Raw genomic sequence first — 19093 nt, forward strand, 5'->3', positions numbered from 1 at the left:
ATTAAATTATAAATTTTATCAAATGTCAAAACTAAAGTTGGCTTTACAAGTACCAGAAGATGACCTAGAAAAAGAACATAAAATAAGGAATATTTTAATAATTAGTAAGAGATTTTGTATGTTAAAAATAAAAGGACATTGTAAAAAATGTATTAGTTATAAGAAGTGCAGTGAAAAGTGTTGTGAAAAAAGGACATTCAAGGACTGGAATTTCTGTAAAGGGACCTTAAGACAAATTGAAACCAGAGAATTCTAGAAGGATGAGAAACAAAAGTTTATTTATTAGTTACGGCTTGGTTTTTGGCAAAAAAGCTAGAAAGGAGAAGCAGCTCCAACAAAATTTAAATTAAATTCAAGGAAAACAGTCAGGAAGTAAATTAAACTTACTAAGTAGTAACATCTAAAATTGTTTGTCCTCAAAATCCAGATAAAGAAAATTGGTCAGCGAAGAAAAAGTTCCGTAACCAGTATAAAGCAGTATCCAGAGAGGTATTCCAGTGGCCGCATAAATGGTACAAAAGACATCTTCATCGCTTCCAAAAAGGAAAGAAGCAAATAGTAGCTAACAGGTACCTAAAATAGAAAAAAAAAGTGCACTAGAATATAAATTCATAGCTATAACCTACAAATAATACAGTATTAATGCATTATACCTTAGAAAAATGTTAAATTAAAAATCAGGACTTACCTGAACAAAATTAAATACAAGCAATTTAAAATCTAACTTTAAAAACCTCCAAAATTGGATGAGCCCACACAAAGTTCTAAAAGGGACAGCCATTTTAATTTTAAGAACGTCAGACTGTAATAGTTAAAAGTTTATATAATTTACGATAGGCAAGACACAATACACGGGCGAGTGGATAAGATAGTATAAATTAAAAATTCAAANAATCGTTTGTCCTCAAAATCCAGATAAAGAAAATTGGTCAGCGAAGAAAAAGTTCCGTAACCAGTATAAAGCAGTATCCAGAGAGGTATTCCAGTGGCCGCATAAATGGTACAAAGGACATCTTCATCGCTTCCAACAAGGAAAGAAGCAAATAGTAGCTAACAGGTACCTCAAATAGAAAAAAAAAGTGCACTAGAATATAAATTCATAGCTATAACCTACAAATAATACAGTATTAATGCATTATACCTTAGAAAAATGATAAATTAAAAATCAGGACTTACCTGAACAAAATTAAATACAAGCAATTTAAAATCTAACTTTAAAAACCTCCAAAATTGGATGAGCTCACACAAAATTCTAAAAGGGACAGCCATTTTAATTTTAAGAACGTCAGACTGTAATAGTTAAAAGTTTATATAATTTACGATAGGCAAGACACAATACACCGGCGAGTGGATAAGATAGTATAAATTAAAAATTCAAACATAGTAATTTTTTAAGAAAAGTCCAGTCCTTGTATTGTACAAACTGTAGTAGGATAGAAAAGGTAAAAAAAATAAAATATTCTTTATTATTGTTCAACATAAAAATTTAGTTTATAAAGAAGCCATTCCTAATCTAGAGTCAAAAAGTTGAAATTTTGTTTTCATATAATCCGATTAAATAATTTAAAATCAATATTGTATAAAAAGTTAAAAACTCTATTTTCTGGCGTGCTGCATTGAACAAGTTTAAGGGATAAAAAAAATATACAAGGTAAAACAAAAGAAAGGTTTGTATTAAACAATTTACAGTTAATCAAAAAGAAAAAAATGTATTACAGAAACAAAACCAAAACAACGCAACACTCCATACATGACAAATTTCACAAAATTATATTTTCATAACAAATAAATAATATCTTAACAATATATGATGTACCTCGCAATGCCTATTACTAATTTATTATTGTCATCAGCAATTTATGTCAGGTGTGAAAATTGTAACAGCCTCCAGCATGGTATTGACTTTTTTCTTGTAACATAAAATCAATAACGAACTTATTTTAATTGGCTTTTGTTTGTTTTGTTATTCATTTTATGTTGTGTCTTTATGGGCATTTTTTCATTTTAGCTTGTGTATATGTATAATGTTTATCGTATTTTATACTATTTTACTAAAGCATATGACTGTTTCACACTACTGTTATTTTAATTAATGTAAAATAGTTTTTTAAGTTTTATTACTTTTAAATTTATTTATAGTGAATTGTTTTACCAATTGTTACTGCCATTTTTTTTTTATATTACATAATGTGTTGCCACCCATTCAGTAATTGGATATTTTCTATTGAATGGTGTATCAAATAAATAAATAAATTATGAGCGAGATTGATAATATTTATGATAAAATAAAACTATAAAATATCCGTCAATGATAGGTTGAACACCAATCAGAATGAATTACGTCACATCTATATAAACGTAATTTTGTTTCGTTTGAACTTCGACTATCTCCGCAGTATTGTCTTCGTTTAAATAGGTATTTTGTGTTTCCCAACGATCAGTTGCCTAGTTTTGTGTTACCAAAGCCATAGTCAAGAAACGTTAATCATGGCAAATAGCTAGAATTTGCCTAGAATTTATTTGTTGATGATGAGAGAGTTAAGCAGAATTTAGAAATGTCAAAACTTCCATGTAAATAATCTTATCAATAATAATCTTTAAAAAACATAATACCACGTTAATAGTCGGCGAAGAGGATGAAGCAGTCAAATCAGTAGAATGCCATGACTGGGTTGCTTCACAAGGGGGCTGCAAAGATGCCATAGCATTCCTCATGTGGGTTCAACGCAGGAGTGAGGAGCCGTCCTGTACATCTGTAGAATGCTACTGGATGAAGTCCAAATTGTCCAGAGTTGGGACTACCCTAAAATATATAACTTCAAAGGAATGATCTAATCGTAGGCATCGTTTGCCTAGTGGAGTATTTTCAAGTTTGTAGAAGAAGGAAAGAAAAGAAAACTCAGCGAGTTAATAAAATATCAAAAAGTCTATGTTTGTGATCAAACAAAATGTTTATCCATGCATAAATTGGTACTGAAATACAAACAAAAGTCCTGCGACCTGCGACACAAGAAACGAGAGACCAACATCAAAGCTGCATAGTGACGGCCTCACGAGCGTTTAAATTTAGTCGGTGCAAAACCAATGATGGGACTCTGATTGCGTTAATAATAGGAGAAAAAATCCCAGAGGCATGAAACGCGGTAGAATGTTGGAGGGTGAATTGAGGAAAACTGTAAGTACAGAATGGAGAAAAAATTTTAAAAAAATGTGGTCGCTTGATGGAATCTATGAAGGCAGGATTATTAAAATTAAGTGTCCTATGAATATTGAGAGTTTAAAATTACGGGGAAAATGGAAAACCGACCCAAAAGTTTTATGTACAGATGCAGCTACAAATATATTTAACAGGACTTCAAAAGGGTTACTTCTGCGTAACTGATTGCAGCTACAATACAGATATAAATGTAGAAATAAATTAATGTTACATTTGATGGCAACTATGTATCAGATATTCTTAATGTTTTAGTCTCTTCACGGAAAGATAATGTGTATCCATTATTATACCAATCTACAATTTGAGGGTAAATAAAATGCATATACTATTATAGGAACTTTGCATTTTTATTTATGCAATTAATGAATCTTGCAAGTTGATTAAACCACTGGCAATGGTAATAACATCATCAAGTACATTGACTAAATTATGATTTAGACATGCATGTGGCACGTTATGTTTATGTTGACAAACATAGATGTGACGTCACGAACAGAATTTTAAACTTAAAATTAAATTGTCAATATTTTTCTACAAAACTTTTATCTTCTGCAGAAATAAGATATTTTTTGGAAATAGTAAATACTTCCGAACATCATAGAACAGTTTTTCAAAATCTGTTATCGTGCCTAAAACGTAGTAAAATCCCTAATATGAAATATAACGGATTTATATCCAAGAGAAAACATTTTTTGTTTTAATTTCACTATTACTTCTGGATACAACATAGCAACATAACAAATGTTACTTAAATTATTTGAAAGGTTAGTTAGTAGTTGAATAAAAGGATATTTTATTTTGTAATAAATGTAGCACTTAGACTATCTTATTATTTTAATAAAAAGATCACGAAAATTTATTGCCACTATAGGGGATCAAGGTGCAATTTTGGAGAAAACGCTTTGCAGCAAGTGTTACTTGAGCCATTGTATCATCATCAATTCAATATAAGGCGCAAAGATGCCAAGCTGCTGGAAGCTTGACCTAGAAACGGCATGGAAGCTTTATTTTAACAAAATTTCAGAGCTGACATGCTTTCGAAATTTATTTAGAAAAATTAGATTCTCACTTAAAGAAATCGGCAATTCCTATAATATTTAGTTGAGTAGTTGAACCGTGTCAAATGATAGTTAAATATTTCTATAAATTTATTTCAAATTTGTTTTTAAAGACAGGTAGTGTACAATATTTAAAAAGTGATTACTGGAAAATTTGTTAAGACTCAAATATTAGTCAAATCGTAGTTTCAAGATATGGATTTGCTCCACGGAGAAAGAATTTTAAAAATGTCTTATAACAAAAACAACTATGCGATGGTTCATAATGTACCTAAACATAATCATAATGCTGATGAGGCATACGTACAATTTCCTGTGGATTTTCGATAGTCCAGTGGTGAGTGTTATGGACGTTACTTACACCATTTCGACTATAACAAGTATTTGCGCTGTAAATTAAGGATTTCTTGCATGTTCCTGAATTCCATTCGCAAAAACCTCGACATAGTGAAAAATCCTCAGGAGTAAGCACTTGAACACGTTGAATATGAAATGAGTACAACTGAGCTTCTTGTAATGTCCGCCACACAACAGGAAATATTTACTTGCTGTGCTGTATTTCTGCTACTACGATGCGGATTTTCTTCGACGAGATCTAAAATCATCTCCTCGACATTTAACAGTCTTAGTGGTCGCCCTGGGCCACCGTCGCGACCTAGACGCGGTTGTACTTCACCGGTGTCCAAAACTCTTTGCGCTACAGCAACAAATGTTCCCGGTTCTGGAGCACGTCGTTCAGGATGTCTCGCACGGTACACGTGACAAGGTCTGTGGGCATTTTCGTTTGCTTTGACATAAATTATAAATAAATTATGAGCATATTCGCGATTGCTAAATAAATGCACCAATTTCAAAAGAAAATTTGGAAATACGCCTATTAAATGTACTCTCGAAAAACAGCATAGCAATCACTACAACAATGTATTACAAACTTACTGTCGAATACAGTCCGCCTTATAAGAAACCTACAAACTCGTAAAAAGAGTTACAGAATTTTTTGTAAGTACTCACCGCGATAAAATACATGTATTTCAGTAGTTCCTAAACAGTTTTAAACACATTTTTAATTAGCTTTTTTCTCTATAACCTTAAACTTGCGATACAAGTTTGCGACATTAGTTTTTGGTTCTTTTTCATCCCTTTAAATTTTTAACATAAATTCATTAACACCCTGTATACATGAGTGTCTTTACTTATTTCCTAGTTACCTTTTCCAACAAAAGTGAACAAACTATTAGAAGTTATTATTAAAATGAGATTGGCCAATTTAACATTTTATATTTAACCTCTCTCGATCCAACCCCTAAGGTTATTTTCAAGTTGATTTGAGTTTATAAAAAAATGTGAAGGTTACTTATTTGCCCCATATTTCCTTTTTGAACCTTATATTTTACTGAATATTACCCATTTTGATAATACTTTGCACATTATTTTTGAGATGGTCGTTACGTGCTATACAGGGTGGTCCGAATTTTATGCAGGAAACTTCGAGGACAGATAGATCTCTTCAAAATAATAGGAATTTGCTTCATAAACATGGGTCTGGAACGGCGTCGTTTTAGAGATACAGGGTGTTGAAGTTGTTAAAAAAAATTATTTTTTGTTTATATCTCAGAAATCTATTAACCGATCTTAATAAAATTTGGTACCAATAATGTACGATAGTAGGCCTTGCATTCCCTAAAATATGAGCTCTAAAGGTTTAACCAGTGGTGTACAACTGGACAGGGTTCACCCCCTTTTTAAAAAAAATCCTACGCCACTGTATTTTTTACAAGTTATTGTAACGGATTTATATTCTAATGCAAATACGTAAAAAAGGTAACTTGAATTTTTTCCCTAAAGTTTACCGTTCTCAAGTTATTCATACCAATACAATCCCCTTGTGGCAGACACTGGCAAATCATATTACTGGCAAATCATATTACAAAAATATTTATGTTTATGCTTAAAAGTAAGTGCAATTTGTAAGCACATCAACGAAATTCTTTCCACATCACTTGTGAGGTAGTGTTCCTGGTGTGTTTTAGTTTTCCCTGGAGGCATTATCTTTACAAATAAGAACAATTTAAATCAAAATAATAATAAAAATACATTTACCAAGCAACAGCAACTAAAAAAGAAACAAAATTAACGTTACGTATTTACAGCAATTGTTTAAAATGCGAACCAAACACATCAGTACATTTCTGACATCTTCTATTAATGGAACTAATTGAAGCTAATATCATGTGGTGGTTTTCTTTTAATTCATTACACCCGTCTTCTATTCGCTGCAATAGTTGTGGTCTAGTATCTATTGGAGTAGAGTAAACTTTTCAGGTAGGTCACCCCAAACATAGAAGTCAGTGAGTTTAGATCTGGCGATCTGGCTGGCCGAGACACTAGACCCTCTGCACCATTATGGTTGACATTGGCATTTGGTCTTCTATCTATCCATCATCTCATATAATTTTATTTTTATTAAGCCATTCTTGTATTATTCTCCTAAAATGCGCAGGAGCACCATCCATTTTTATCCAGCTATTTTGTCGTATATTATTTAATGGAACATACTCTAATAATGCAAATAGATGGTTTTCTAGAAAGTTTAGAAATGACCAAATATCCAGATTGTGACAATTCACTACCCCTCGCCTTGTGAACGTAGCCTGATCGGTCCAAAGTATTTCTAGTAAGAATTCAAACAACCACTGATACAAATTCAGGCGTTTCTCTGCATCTCCCGGAAGCAAATTTTGCACAGGTTGTGAACGGTACGGATTTCTGCCATCCTTACGTAGAACTTTTCAAATTTTCGATTTACTCACCCCAAGTTGCCGAGACCTTCTTTGCGTACCTACTTAGCCGAGGATCATCGTCAAATGCTTTTAAAATTTCATTTCTGTGCCTTTCATTCCTTTGTCGCGATTTTCCAAATATTGTTTTAATCCAAAAAGATGAAAGCAATGAGTGTAAAGAATTTTGTTGATGTGCTTACAAATTGCACTTACTTTTAAGCATAAACATAAATATTCTTGTATTATTATGGTTAGACGTGTCTGCCACAAAGGGATTGCATTGGTATGAATAACTTGGGAACGGTGAACTTTAGGGAAAAAATTAAAGTTACCTTTTTTACGTATTTTGTGCATTAGATTATAAATTCGTTACAATAGCTTGTAAAAAATACAGTGGCGTAGTTTTTTTTATAAAAAAGTGGGTGACCCTGTCCAGTTGTACACCATTAGTTAAATCTTTGGAGTTTATATTTTAGAGAATACAAGGCCTACTATCATATATTATCTGTACTAAATTTTATTGAAATCGGTCTATGGATTCCGGAGATATGAACAAAAAATATATTTTTTTAACAACTTAAACACCCTGTATCTCTAAAACGAGGCCGTTCCAGACCTATGTTTATAAGGTAAACAGCTACTATTTTAAAAGGATTTATCTGCCCTCGAAGTTTCCTGCATAAAATTCGGACCACCCTGTATAGGTCGCTGAAGTAAAAAAATCGAGATTTATATATATTATTATGTACGTGGTTAAAATACTGAATGGCGTGAGGATCTGCCTACGCTTAAGCGGGTGAAATTTTGGCAAAGTTTAAAATATACTTAATTTAATTAGATCAATTTGTTAATACATAAGACTAAATAAATAATGATAATGTATTTATCATAAATTCATAAAACATTACATCGGACAATTGACGTCAATGAAAGTCAATTCATAAAATTACAATACATAAAACAGAAAAAAGTAAAAAATGTGTGTAAAATATTTTCTAAGTAACAAACTTTTTTCCAGCATTTGCTGCATGGACTTAAATAAAAACGATTGTAAAACTAATATATTATAATTACTGAAATATTTTGAAATTCAATTTAAATAACCACTTATCTATACAGAGCTGCTAAAATGCCTGACTAAAATGGGAAGGCGTATTTTACATCACAAACCGATAAAAAGGGTGTATGTTAACGTGTCTATAAGCAATTCGTTAGACAAGGAGTGTTTGAAACCAAATATTATTTATTTCAAATTGCAAAACAATATGCGAAGAAAATCATATAAGTAATATTTGATAACACGTCTTCTCGAAATCCAGCATTTCCAAAATAACTTAATGATATGACATTTCTAGCATAAATTAATTGCACTGTATTTGACAGTGGTGCAAGAATATACCTACTTTTGAATAACTTGCAGTGCTTTATCGTAACTGTGAATCAGTTTCAAGTACCTATCCGAGAAGAAGGCGAAATAGCTAAATTCATCCCCAAAATTACATCCACATATTTAAAACTAACTACGAGTATAATGGTATGCACGTACATACATTGCAGATGATCACATCATATGTGAATGAAAAGATTGCAGAAGTTTTCTTATAAATTAAAGAAATCTTTCTTTCTTAATTGCTTCTAAATATATTTATTGTTAGTCTGTGTTGGAAATTGTTTCTATAAGTTTAAACAAAATTTCCAAGATCCAAAGTCAAATATTGTTCCTTTACATAAATATACAATTTTTTTTCTAAGAGCAGTATTTTTTTATATAAGCTCCTATCAATATTTTTTCGAGCGTATTTAGTTTGAACTAGAGAAAGATAAGATATGTGTTACAATTTCAGCGTTGCTCATAGAGGGCGCCACCAATTTTACCGAAAATTTAGTTAATAACATTTTACCCTGTATGTCTAACATGAAACTTGATTGAAAACCTGAAAGAGCAATCATTTTTCCCTTTATTATGAACTCTTGTTTCATTTCGGTATCTCGATTCGTTTTCGAGAAAAATAGATTTAACGAACACACATGTTTTGATAATACGAGAAATTAAAAACAAAACAAAGTGTTTCTTCATGTTATTACAACAATTAACAATAAAACAAATGAAATACCTACGTAATAATGATTTAAAGTAATTCGAAGAATCCATCGTTGACACTTTACGCAACGTTTTCTGAGAGATCTTCGACATTGAAACTAAATATTGGGATTGCGTCTGACTTCGTTGGCAGCGATTTGTATTCTTTGCAATAACTCTTCATACGAACCAATAAATTCTTTGTAAACGATATCTTCCATTTGAGACCAAATAGAAAAATCAAGAGGATGAAGCCCGGACTTCTGGGTGGCCAAGCAAAAATGCTTCCACGGCTTGAAGAAGTTCTATTTATTTTATTTAAGAAGAGACATGTGGTTCATGCACGACGGAGCTACACAGTACTTTTCTCGGCCAGTGCGTGCATATTTAGATGCAGTTTTTCCAAATCGCTGGATTGGCCATGTAAGTATTTATGCATATTTAGATAAAATACCTTCTTACGGTTTCAGTGACAGGTGGTACGGCCAATAGAATTTACCATAAGTATAATGTGCTAGAAAGGAATTATTACTAGCAGAATAGCAAAGTTTATACTTTACAATATGTCGCAGTAAGCGACGTTTCAAGGAGTTATTGATTATGAACATCAATCCACTTTAACTGAGGGTGCAAATATTCTAGGGAGCTCCTCGATTCATCAAGCGGCACTTCACGTGACCAAACTAGAAAAGTACTAGGTATAAATGTCAACCCACCTTAACTAATTTAAGTTTAGTGCAGAGAATATTTGATACTGTGTATCGATATTGGGTGAGACGATGCGGCTACGTGAATACGCATCAAATCGATCTCGCGTGAAATGGCGATCTATTACATTTGTACCGTTTCCCTGTGTGTAACATACAGAGCCTTCAAAAGTGATTACAACCCACGTGACCGGTAACTTTCTGTGGAACAGTAATACTACTTCCTTCACGTTGAACATTAAATTTCGGTAATATTAAAAATTATTAAAATAATGAGAAAACAACATTTTGTGTCGTGATTGGTATAATTTCTCGCTACATTTTATTCAACTAATCGGGCGATAATATTATCTCGAGCGTAGATGTAATGGTTTGTCCATTGTAAATGAATCATTAATATTGATGGCGTCAGGATTTAAGGATCCTTAGTTTATAGTACGAGCTATTATACAATGTTGGTTGCCTAAGGTTGCATTCGTTGGATAGATACCATGTTGAGAAACTGGACAGTAACAGCTACCCTTCCGGGAGATACATCCAAGTGTAAGGTAGGCCGAGGCTGCCCCCAGGGAGGCGTACTGTCTCCCTTTTTATGGGGATTAGTGGTGGACGGCGTACTGGAGGGCCTTAATCGAAAGGGATTTTCTACACATGGCTATGCAGACGACTTCATCGTTCTCATAGTCGGGAAACACAATATTATCGTTTCAGAACTCATGAAAGAGGATTTGAAATGAATAAATTTCTGGTGTAAGGGGAAGGCACTGTCAGTAAACCCTGACAAAACGGTCGTAGTACCCTTCACCAGGAGAAGGAATTTGACTGGGCTCTCTGAACCTATAATAGGGTAGCGGTGCATTCGGCTTTCCAGGGATGTAAAATATTTAGGAGTGATACTGGATAATAAGCTTACCTGGAATGCGCATTTGGAAAAAGTGGTGAGTAAGGCGAAGTAGACATTGTGTGTACGCTGTCACCTTATTGGGAGCACCTGGGAACTGAAGCCAAAGATGTCATACCACCGCAAGGGAAAAACTTGATAGAATTCAGAGATTGGTCGATTTAGGTACAACGGGGACGATGGCATCGACCCCGACAGCTGCGCTAGAAGTCATGCTAAATCTACCACCGCTGCATATAGTGGTGGAAAGAGAAGCGCGGCTAGCAACATATCGACTCAGGAATTACAACGACTGAAGGGGTAGTTCCTATTCCACCATCATGGACACATCTATGTCGGAACCAACTTTTGGGATGGTATCTGGCAAGATGGTTCCAAGATTTCACTTCCACAACCCATTTGAGGTTCGAATAGACGATCAAAGCAAATGGGAGGAAAGGTTTAATACCCTGGAAAGGTGGAACCTATTATGGTTTACAGATGGCTCCAAAATTGCCAGAGGGACGGGTGCAGGAATATATGGACTCAGACCCAGACGGAGTGCAAGCTATAGTCTGGGGGAGTTCCCACCGTATTCCAAGCAGAAATTTCCGCTATAATGGCGTGCCTGGCAGAGACTGTACGTAGATGTTATAAACGTAAACTCATATGTATATTATCTGATAGTCAAGCTGCAATTAAAGCTTTAAGCTCACATAAGATAAGTTCAAAACTTGTGTGGGATTGTTTACAAATGCTGACTGAACTGGACACCAATAATACAGTTAGAGTATGTTGGGTGCCAGAACACAAAGGCATTTGTGGGAACGAGAAAGCGGATGAATTGGCTAGGAACGGATCCAAGACAGAGTTCATTTTCCCGGAGCCCTTCTGTGGTACATCTCCCAGTGTGGTCAGGCGGGTTCTGGGCAGATGGACCGAGACAGAACATATAAAATACTGGACTTCAAGGCCAGGACATACCCATTCTAAGGAGCTCATGAAGTATCCTTGGAAGGAAAGGGCAAACGATTTACTGAGCTTGAATAAATTCCTACTTAGGAGAGTGACGGGACTCATAACGGGACACTGTCACTTTAGAAAACATCTACATAAGCTAAAGCTTGTAAACAGTCCAGTCTGCCGAGGATGTTGTTACACCATCAGCTCTAATATTTTTTTGTGAACAGCTGAAGGGGCTTACGGCAGCTCATTGGGCGGAGTGCAGTTGGGTCGTAGTCCGCTTTTGTTTTTTCTGGTGTTACGATATCTCGACTCTTGCCAAATCGGTCTTTAGGGGAGAGACGAGAAATACGAGTATTAAAGATTTTAATTTGGACGCCAGCCTACTGATTAAAGTATTAATTATTTCTCCTTTCCCCCGACACCCCAGCAGGTATGGGATGGGAACAAAATATGGGTACAGAAACAGCTTATGAATAAATTATAAAAAAACCAGAACACTACGGTGTCTCAAATGTTTATTCACTCTCACCTGGAGTCTGTCTCACAATGGACTTGTTGCAATGATCACATGGTCACCTAAGTTGCGTTCCAGTTGCTAGCTTTATCACTAGGTGATTATTACTAATCGGTATTAGCTGATTATTACTAATTGTTTAAACTAGCCGTCTGAACTAGTTGTCTAGACTACTTTGGGTGTTACTAGCTTTGATTATTACTAGCTGATTATTAGCTGGCTTTGATACTAGCTGGCTGGCTTCTAAAACGCAACGTGGGAGAAAAAAACCTAACATCTGAATGTATCTATTTAATTATTAATTTCACGATGTAGGATGATGTAGATTCAACGTGATTTTACACAAAATGGCTACTTTAGCTCGAAATCACTAGAAACTGCTTACTTTTCACCAGCCAGAGTCAGAATGGAAAATGGCCAAGCAGGGCCTTGCCTCTAGTTTTTAAGAACTGGAGTTCCAAAAAAATATACCCTTCTGATTAGCTCTCACTCTGTACTAAACTGGTTAAAACGTTATACAATTAAAAATCCCTACTTTGTATAAACATAATTGTTCTTTAATATCCTATCTATTTGTTCAGTGTTCATAGGTTCATTTCCCAAATATCTCATTTAGACTATGTTCCTATGTTTTATGCAACAAGTGTGATGTCAAACAATTTAAGGTTAATTTTACAATTAGGTACATACATTGTTGTTGCTTACAATGTTGGAATTAAATGTTTTTATACCAATATGCCTTAACAAACTACGTATTTACAATATACAGGTGGTGTATCTAAGCTAAAATATTTACAGAGTATACATCTCAAGGTTATTATTTAGACAATAAACGTAAGTACGGTGAATTCATATGATTACAACTAGTTCCTAAAGACCTACACTTTCAGAACTGTACATAACATAGTAAAGTACATGTACTGGGCGTTCATATGGCTGCTACATTAAATTACACCTGTGGAAATGTGTGTGGAATATTGTGACATAATATAAGATGTTACAATGTGACTCGGCGGATCAAACTTTTCTGAATATCCTAGTCGAGTGACCGGGACTTGCACGTAGTAGAATGACGCTCCAGAGGATACTCTCTTTGGAACCCAAGGAACTGAGAGAAGTATCAGCAAGGAAGCTTTTGGACTTTGGCAAAAGGACAAAACTACTTGCTGAATAGGACTAGTAGTGGGACGCACAATAGGCCTAATTAGGCCGCGGTGCCATGGGACTTATCAAGACCAACCACTAGAAAATAAAAAGAAGAAGAAGAAGAAGGTTGCCTTGGCGGTCACGTGGCTTGTAGTAATTTTTGGGCGCAGATAAATATATTTTATGCATATTTGAATAGTATTCACGCAAAATCCTTCTTCTGTAATTGTAAATTTTCTTGAAATGCCCGTCTTGGTGTCAGGTAAGTAGGTAACTGCCAACGTCCTGTACGTCACTATTTTTCATATTTGTCAATTCGCAACATCGACAGACACCAGAAACCCCCATTACTAGTGCAACCTAAAATAATTCTAAGTTCACTATTTACCTAACATCATGTAAAATGTAAAGGAATATTATCTTAATGATTAAATATTCCTTAACGGAAGACCCAGTCATAAATTCTTCAATATGTACTTGTTCCAATACTGCAGCTTTTTTTGCTTAGTATTCTCTCGATTCACTCTTCAAATAAGCAGTAAGCTTATAATATCCCATATCTATATTTTTGTAGACCTTTATAATAGCCTTCAAAATCGAATACTTCGACCACATAGACGAAATTGCATATTTTGTCTTTAAATTTAAAAAATGCGATAGCATGACTTCTTCATTTATTGTCATTACTCTCCGTTTTTCCTTCTATTCGTTAATTTCGTAATGTTCCCTGGAGTTCGCTGGCAATAAATGGAAAATTGCTACATGAGCTTCTTCAAAAACAGCCACAGAAACACAAATACTTTCTTGCATTTTTACCAAATTCGAATAGAACTGTTTATTAAATAACATAATAATAACAACTTACCATAATGTTCGTGTTTTAATTGTCTAAATGCTACTTAAAACACTTATAAATAAATAACTACATACAAAGTACTGACCAAAGTTGATTTGAATTGGACAAAGCGTTTGAGAATAATTATATCGATTATGTAAAATTTATTAACATCTCTAATAGAGGTAAGTTTATGTAAAGTCGTCTTGGATTGGCTTCAAGTGTCTTTAGTAATTCAATTTTCAGTGTATCATACTTTCTATATCATTTTAGGATATTTAAGATAGGTTGACAAAAATTTCCAATATTTTTTTAGTTAGTAAAAAAATGCGACTTTCAGGGAAGATACATTAAAAATGCAATTTCGTTGCCTTATAATTTTATACAATATTTTTAGATTTGTAAGTTTAGATCCTGATTTTACAAACGCTCACTTTATTATCACGTTTTGCTGCTATGTTCCTGCCACCACAAAATACTTAGTATATTCAATTGTTCAGACTCAGACTGAAAACATTATAAGTTGTATAGTTCAGTGTCGGTCTTAACTAAAATTAAAATTCCTCTGACGGATATACAGTTGCCAGTATCTCGGAAATTCCGTAAGTATACTTAAAATTACTGCATTCATAAATGCAAATAGTTTCAAGCTATAAATGTTAAAAAAATCCAGAGTGATCTTGCACGGAATTTATGAAATTAACTTCACGTAACTTATTTAATATGCACCGGTTCATCGCGTGTGCAAATTTAAAATACAAATGCTCTTGGAAACTCCAGTATCCATCTGAAGGAAGCCTTTATTGACGCAAGAATGTAGCACACGCTTTGTGAGAGGTAATTCAGATTCAGGTTGCATATGCCGAGATAATATTTTCTCTGTAAATCGTAAGCACCTAGTTGCAATTCAAGTTCATCTGTGTATACCTCGGAGGCGGATATTTCATTAAAAATTAGGTAAAAGAAAATGTGTCTGAGGATGTGACGTCCTTTAAATCAACATTTAGAATATTAAAAATGGCACCGCAAAGTAATATACAATTTGAATATAGGTATACGTTCTCAAAATAATTCCTGAATAATTTAAGTGTGAGTGAGATATAACCTTTAAAATGTTTTATAACAATGCTACTCATTATCTACTGACACATATTCATTGTTTTGTACCCACAGACACTGACAATGGCCATTATGATATAACATACTTTATAGGTTATATCTCACCCATACTCAAACTATGTCGGTAGATAGACATCCAAGAACTAGATGATTTAGTAGTTAATCATTAATAAAATAATGTTATTAGAATTCTCTTCAACACAATATTTATTACACAGAGCATATTGTACCCGACCGCAACTTTTAAGTATTCCTTCATATAACAGTATTTTATAATAATTATCGTTTACTATTTTTTTTTAATTATACGTAAGTCATAGTGAAGTAAACTAAAGAACTACATTGGGCTTTGGAAATCTTCTTATCTTCACTCTTATTTTTTATAAAAAATGTTTTGTAAAAATTATTTCAGCTTCTACAATACACCAAATTGCTAGTTGGTATTTGTTTTGAAAATATTGTATTTAAATAAATAAAACAAAAAAATGGTTGTTAGTGTTTTCTTTAGTGCTGGCAACTGAAATCGGTTTTTTGGATAGTCGGTTAACCGGTTTCGGATAATTCGGATTTTTACGAAACCCGAAAACCGGTTATTCGATTCTTCAAATATTCGATTATTCAAATAACCGATTTTTCGATAATCTGTTCATTCAAACATCCAAATAATCGTATTCTTTCTTTATAGCCAATAACTACATAGCATTGTAATATAGTCTTAGTGTTATGTAGTTATTGACGTTGGCTACATAGTACATACATAGTGGATAAGTACTACAAAAATTAGGTTGAACTATTAAGAGAAATACAATTTATTTTTTTATTTTATCCTTTGACACAGACACAAACTGATAAAAAAAATCCACCACAGCCATATATACACCAAACGACCAAACCCATTTATATAAATAATAAGATGCAGAACTACAGTTTATTAAGTGTAACTGTTTTAACATTTTAACTTTTAACATTAGATTTAATTTTAAAATTTAAAATAGATGAATATGTGAATGACATCGTATATCCCGTCAGTTTTTCAAAACACCGAATTTCAAATATCCGGTTTTGACCATTATTCGAGTAACCGGTTATTCGGTTATTCGAATAACCGGTTTTAGAATCTCCGGTTTTAATCACTATTTGGCTAACCGGTTTTATCTGAAATCGGTTTTTGCGGAACCCGGTTAACCAGTTTAAATTTTTTCCGGTTTTTGCCAGCATTAGTTTTCTTCCAGTTCATGGAAAAGTTTCGCCAGTTATTGTAATAGAAAAATGATGATGTATTTCTTTCAACGGTGTCTAAATGAAGTAATAGTTTTATTTAATTTATCGTTGGTAATTATTAAATAATTGAAAATAATGAAAGAGTTGACGATCCGTCACATTGATATCTTGGACCAGAATAAATACTGTTAACCAAAATTAAACTACAAAGCTAAATAAACGGTCTGTTCAGTAATAACCATAAAAGCTACTGAAACAAATTTAGCGCCGGTCTTTTCAAATGCCGAGTAAATTTAACTATCAGTTAAATCTATGTCTTACACTTTTTTATACATACAGGGTGTTTCTGAAATAAGTGCGTTCCTTGAAAAGGATGATAGGGGGCACGAAAATATGCAATTTTAATTAAGTGGTATCCTCGTATAAATTGAACGAAAAATCGATTTTTTTTTATTACACAAATCGAGTATAACAATCAGGAATAAAACAAATACAAAAATGGATAAATAGCCGTGAGTATAAAAAAAAATCGCGATTTTGGTTTATCGCAAACTTCACTCATTTTTCTTGAAATGAGAATTTTTCAATTTTCGCAGTTTATATCGGCGATTACTCAAAGAATTTTCAACCTATCGACAAAAATACCATTTTAAAGGAAATTTAATTAGCTAATCTAGTAACCTAAAGGATTTTGTTAAAAATAATTATTTAATAACTTTTTGCAAAAACAATGGAAACACTTTTTTAAATTTTAAATTTTTTTATACTTTTAAATTAGGTTCATGGACGAGGTATAGGTAATAACAAAAAACTTCGATTGGTATGTTTCAGAATGATACAGTGGTTGTGAAACGTGGCATAAATGAAGAGAAAAGAAAAACGTATCTACTTCGTCACTTCAATGCCCTTCAATTAATTTAAATTTTATCATAGAATTTTTTTTATGTTTTATTAAACTACAAATAATTTAGTGTCAGTTTCAAATAAAAATATTGTACTTATAGTTTTCTCAAAAAAATTCTCATTGATTTTTTGCATTCTATACGAGGATACCCCCTTAACCCATTACCGGCCAAAACAAGAAAAACACATAATTTAATAATTTTTTTTATTAAAGTATATTCAAAACACATACATTAAGACTAATTTACTATTGAAAAAAATCATAAACAGTATTTTGAAAAAAAAACGTAGGTGCGTATACGCACCTTTGGCTGAAAACAGTTATTAAAATTAATAAAACTAAATTAGTTTTTTACGTGAAAATTTTCAAAGTAAGCCGGATGCAAATGCACTTTACACAAATAAATAGTATTATTTTTGCGAAATCGACCCTTTTTTCTTGCACTATTAACCTCTCTATAATATAATATGCCCGATATTGTCAAATTTGACTTCACCTGGTAGAGCGGATTGAGAGGGTGTTCCATAGGTTCAGTTGAATACTACGGTATTTGAAGCAACATCGCTGTTTTCTGTATCTAAAGAGAGTGCTAAATCCGAAAGAAATTTTAGCTGAGATTTCGTTGTGTGCACAGTACAAAGTGCATTTGCATCCAGCTTACTTTGAACATTTTCACATAAAAAACTAAAAACGTTATCTTCCAAATCATCATGACTATCTATACTTGGTTGTATTTGATACGTTCCTGCATTATCCGTCTGCAATCCCTCTTCTCCAATAATATTTTCATCAAAGTTTTCCTCATCTGTAATTTCATCTGTTTCTGGCGGCACATAAAAAACATCAACCAATTCAGCATTTTCACAATCTGAATCCTCTTCTAACAAAGCAAGTAACTCTTTAGTGGTTAGTGCCCTTTTCATTTTCTATTTTAACAAATGACTGCAATAATATAAACAAAATTATACCTCTATAGCTTATATACAACTCAAAAATCTCTTACCTAATATTAGCACTAGATGTATCCAAAAAAATAACTATTGTGCATTACAAAAAACTTTAGTTCAAACAATATTTTATACAAAACTTCACTTTTTTTACACAAAGGAAAACCAAGAAGTACACTCTGCTAATAATGAACTGATATATGTTCTGACAAGTCCTGTATTTTATATGCCAAGATTTGTCCAGACTTGCATAGGAGTGAATAAATAATATGTCAATCGTTATCGGCCAAAGGTGCGCACACGCATCCACTACATATATGTATCATTATGACCATCGTTTTGAAAAATATGTAAAAAAATCTTTTATTTAAGCCTGGCTCAAAATAATAGCCTGCTCATTTTTACTAACTTAGAACAATATTTGTTTGAAAATCTAAAGTTTTAAATATCGTATTTTCTTTAAAAAAATAATATCAAAACAATATTATTTTTAATTAAATAAAAATACTAGTACACTCTCTGGATCGTTGATATAAGATTCTGTAGGTAGGAAAGCATAGAATTTTACGGATGATCTAAAAAAAAATTAAAATAAAAGGGTGTGCTTACGCACCTTTGGCCGATAATGGGTTAAATTATCAGGTTTCGCACGATTTTTTTTGCCCCCTATATATCGCAGATCAAATTTTGATACGTTTTTTGAAAGAGCCATCTTCACT

At 33.0% G+C, this 19093-nt stretch overlaps 1 protein-coding gene across 1 annotated transcript in view; it reads right to left on the bottom strand.

Annotated features, from left to right (window-relative positions):
- LOC108910028 (myb-like protein X) overlaps positions 1–19093 on the bottom strand; it is a 46190-nt gene that overhangs the window by 26211 nt on the left and 886 nt on the right. The window contains exon 2 of the mRNA XM_023455235.1: positions 18089–18307. Within this exon, the coding sequence (XP_023311003.1) occupies positions 18089–18307 (219 nt within the window). The remainder of the gene's footprint in view (positions 1–18088; positions 18308–19093) is intronic.

The sequence above is a fragment of the Anoplophora glabripennis genome, unplaced genomic scaffold, assembly GCF_000390285.2.
Source record: "Anoplophora glabripennis isolate ALB-LARVAE unplaced genomic scaffold, Agla_2.0 scaffold603, whole genome shotgun sequence".
NCBI classification, from domain to species: domain Eukaryota; kingdom Metazoa; phylum Arthropoda; class Insecta; order Coleoptera; family Cerambycidae; genus Anoplophora; species Anoplophora glabripennis.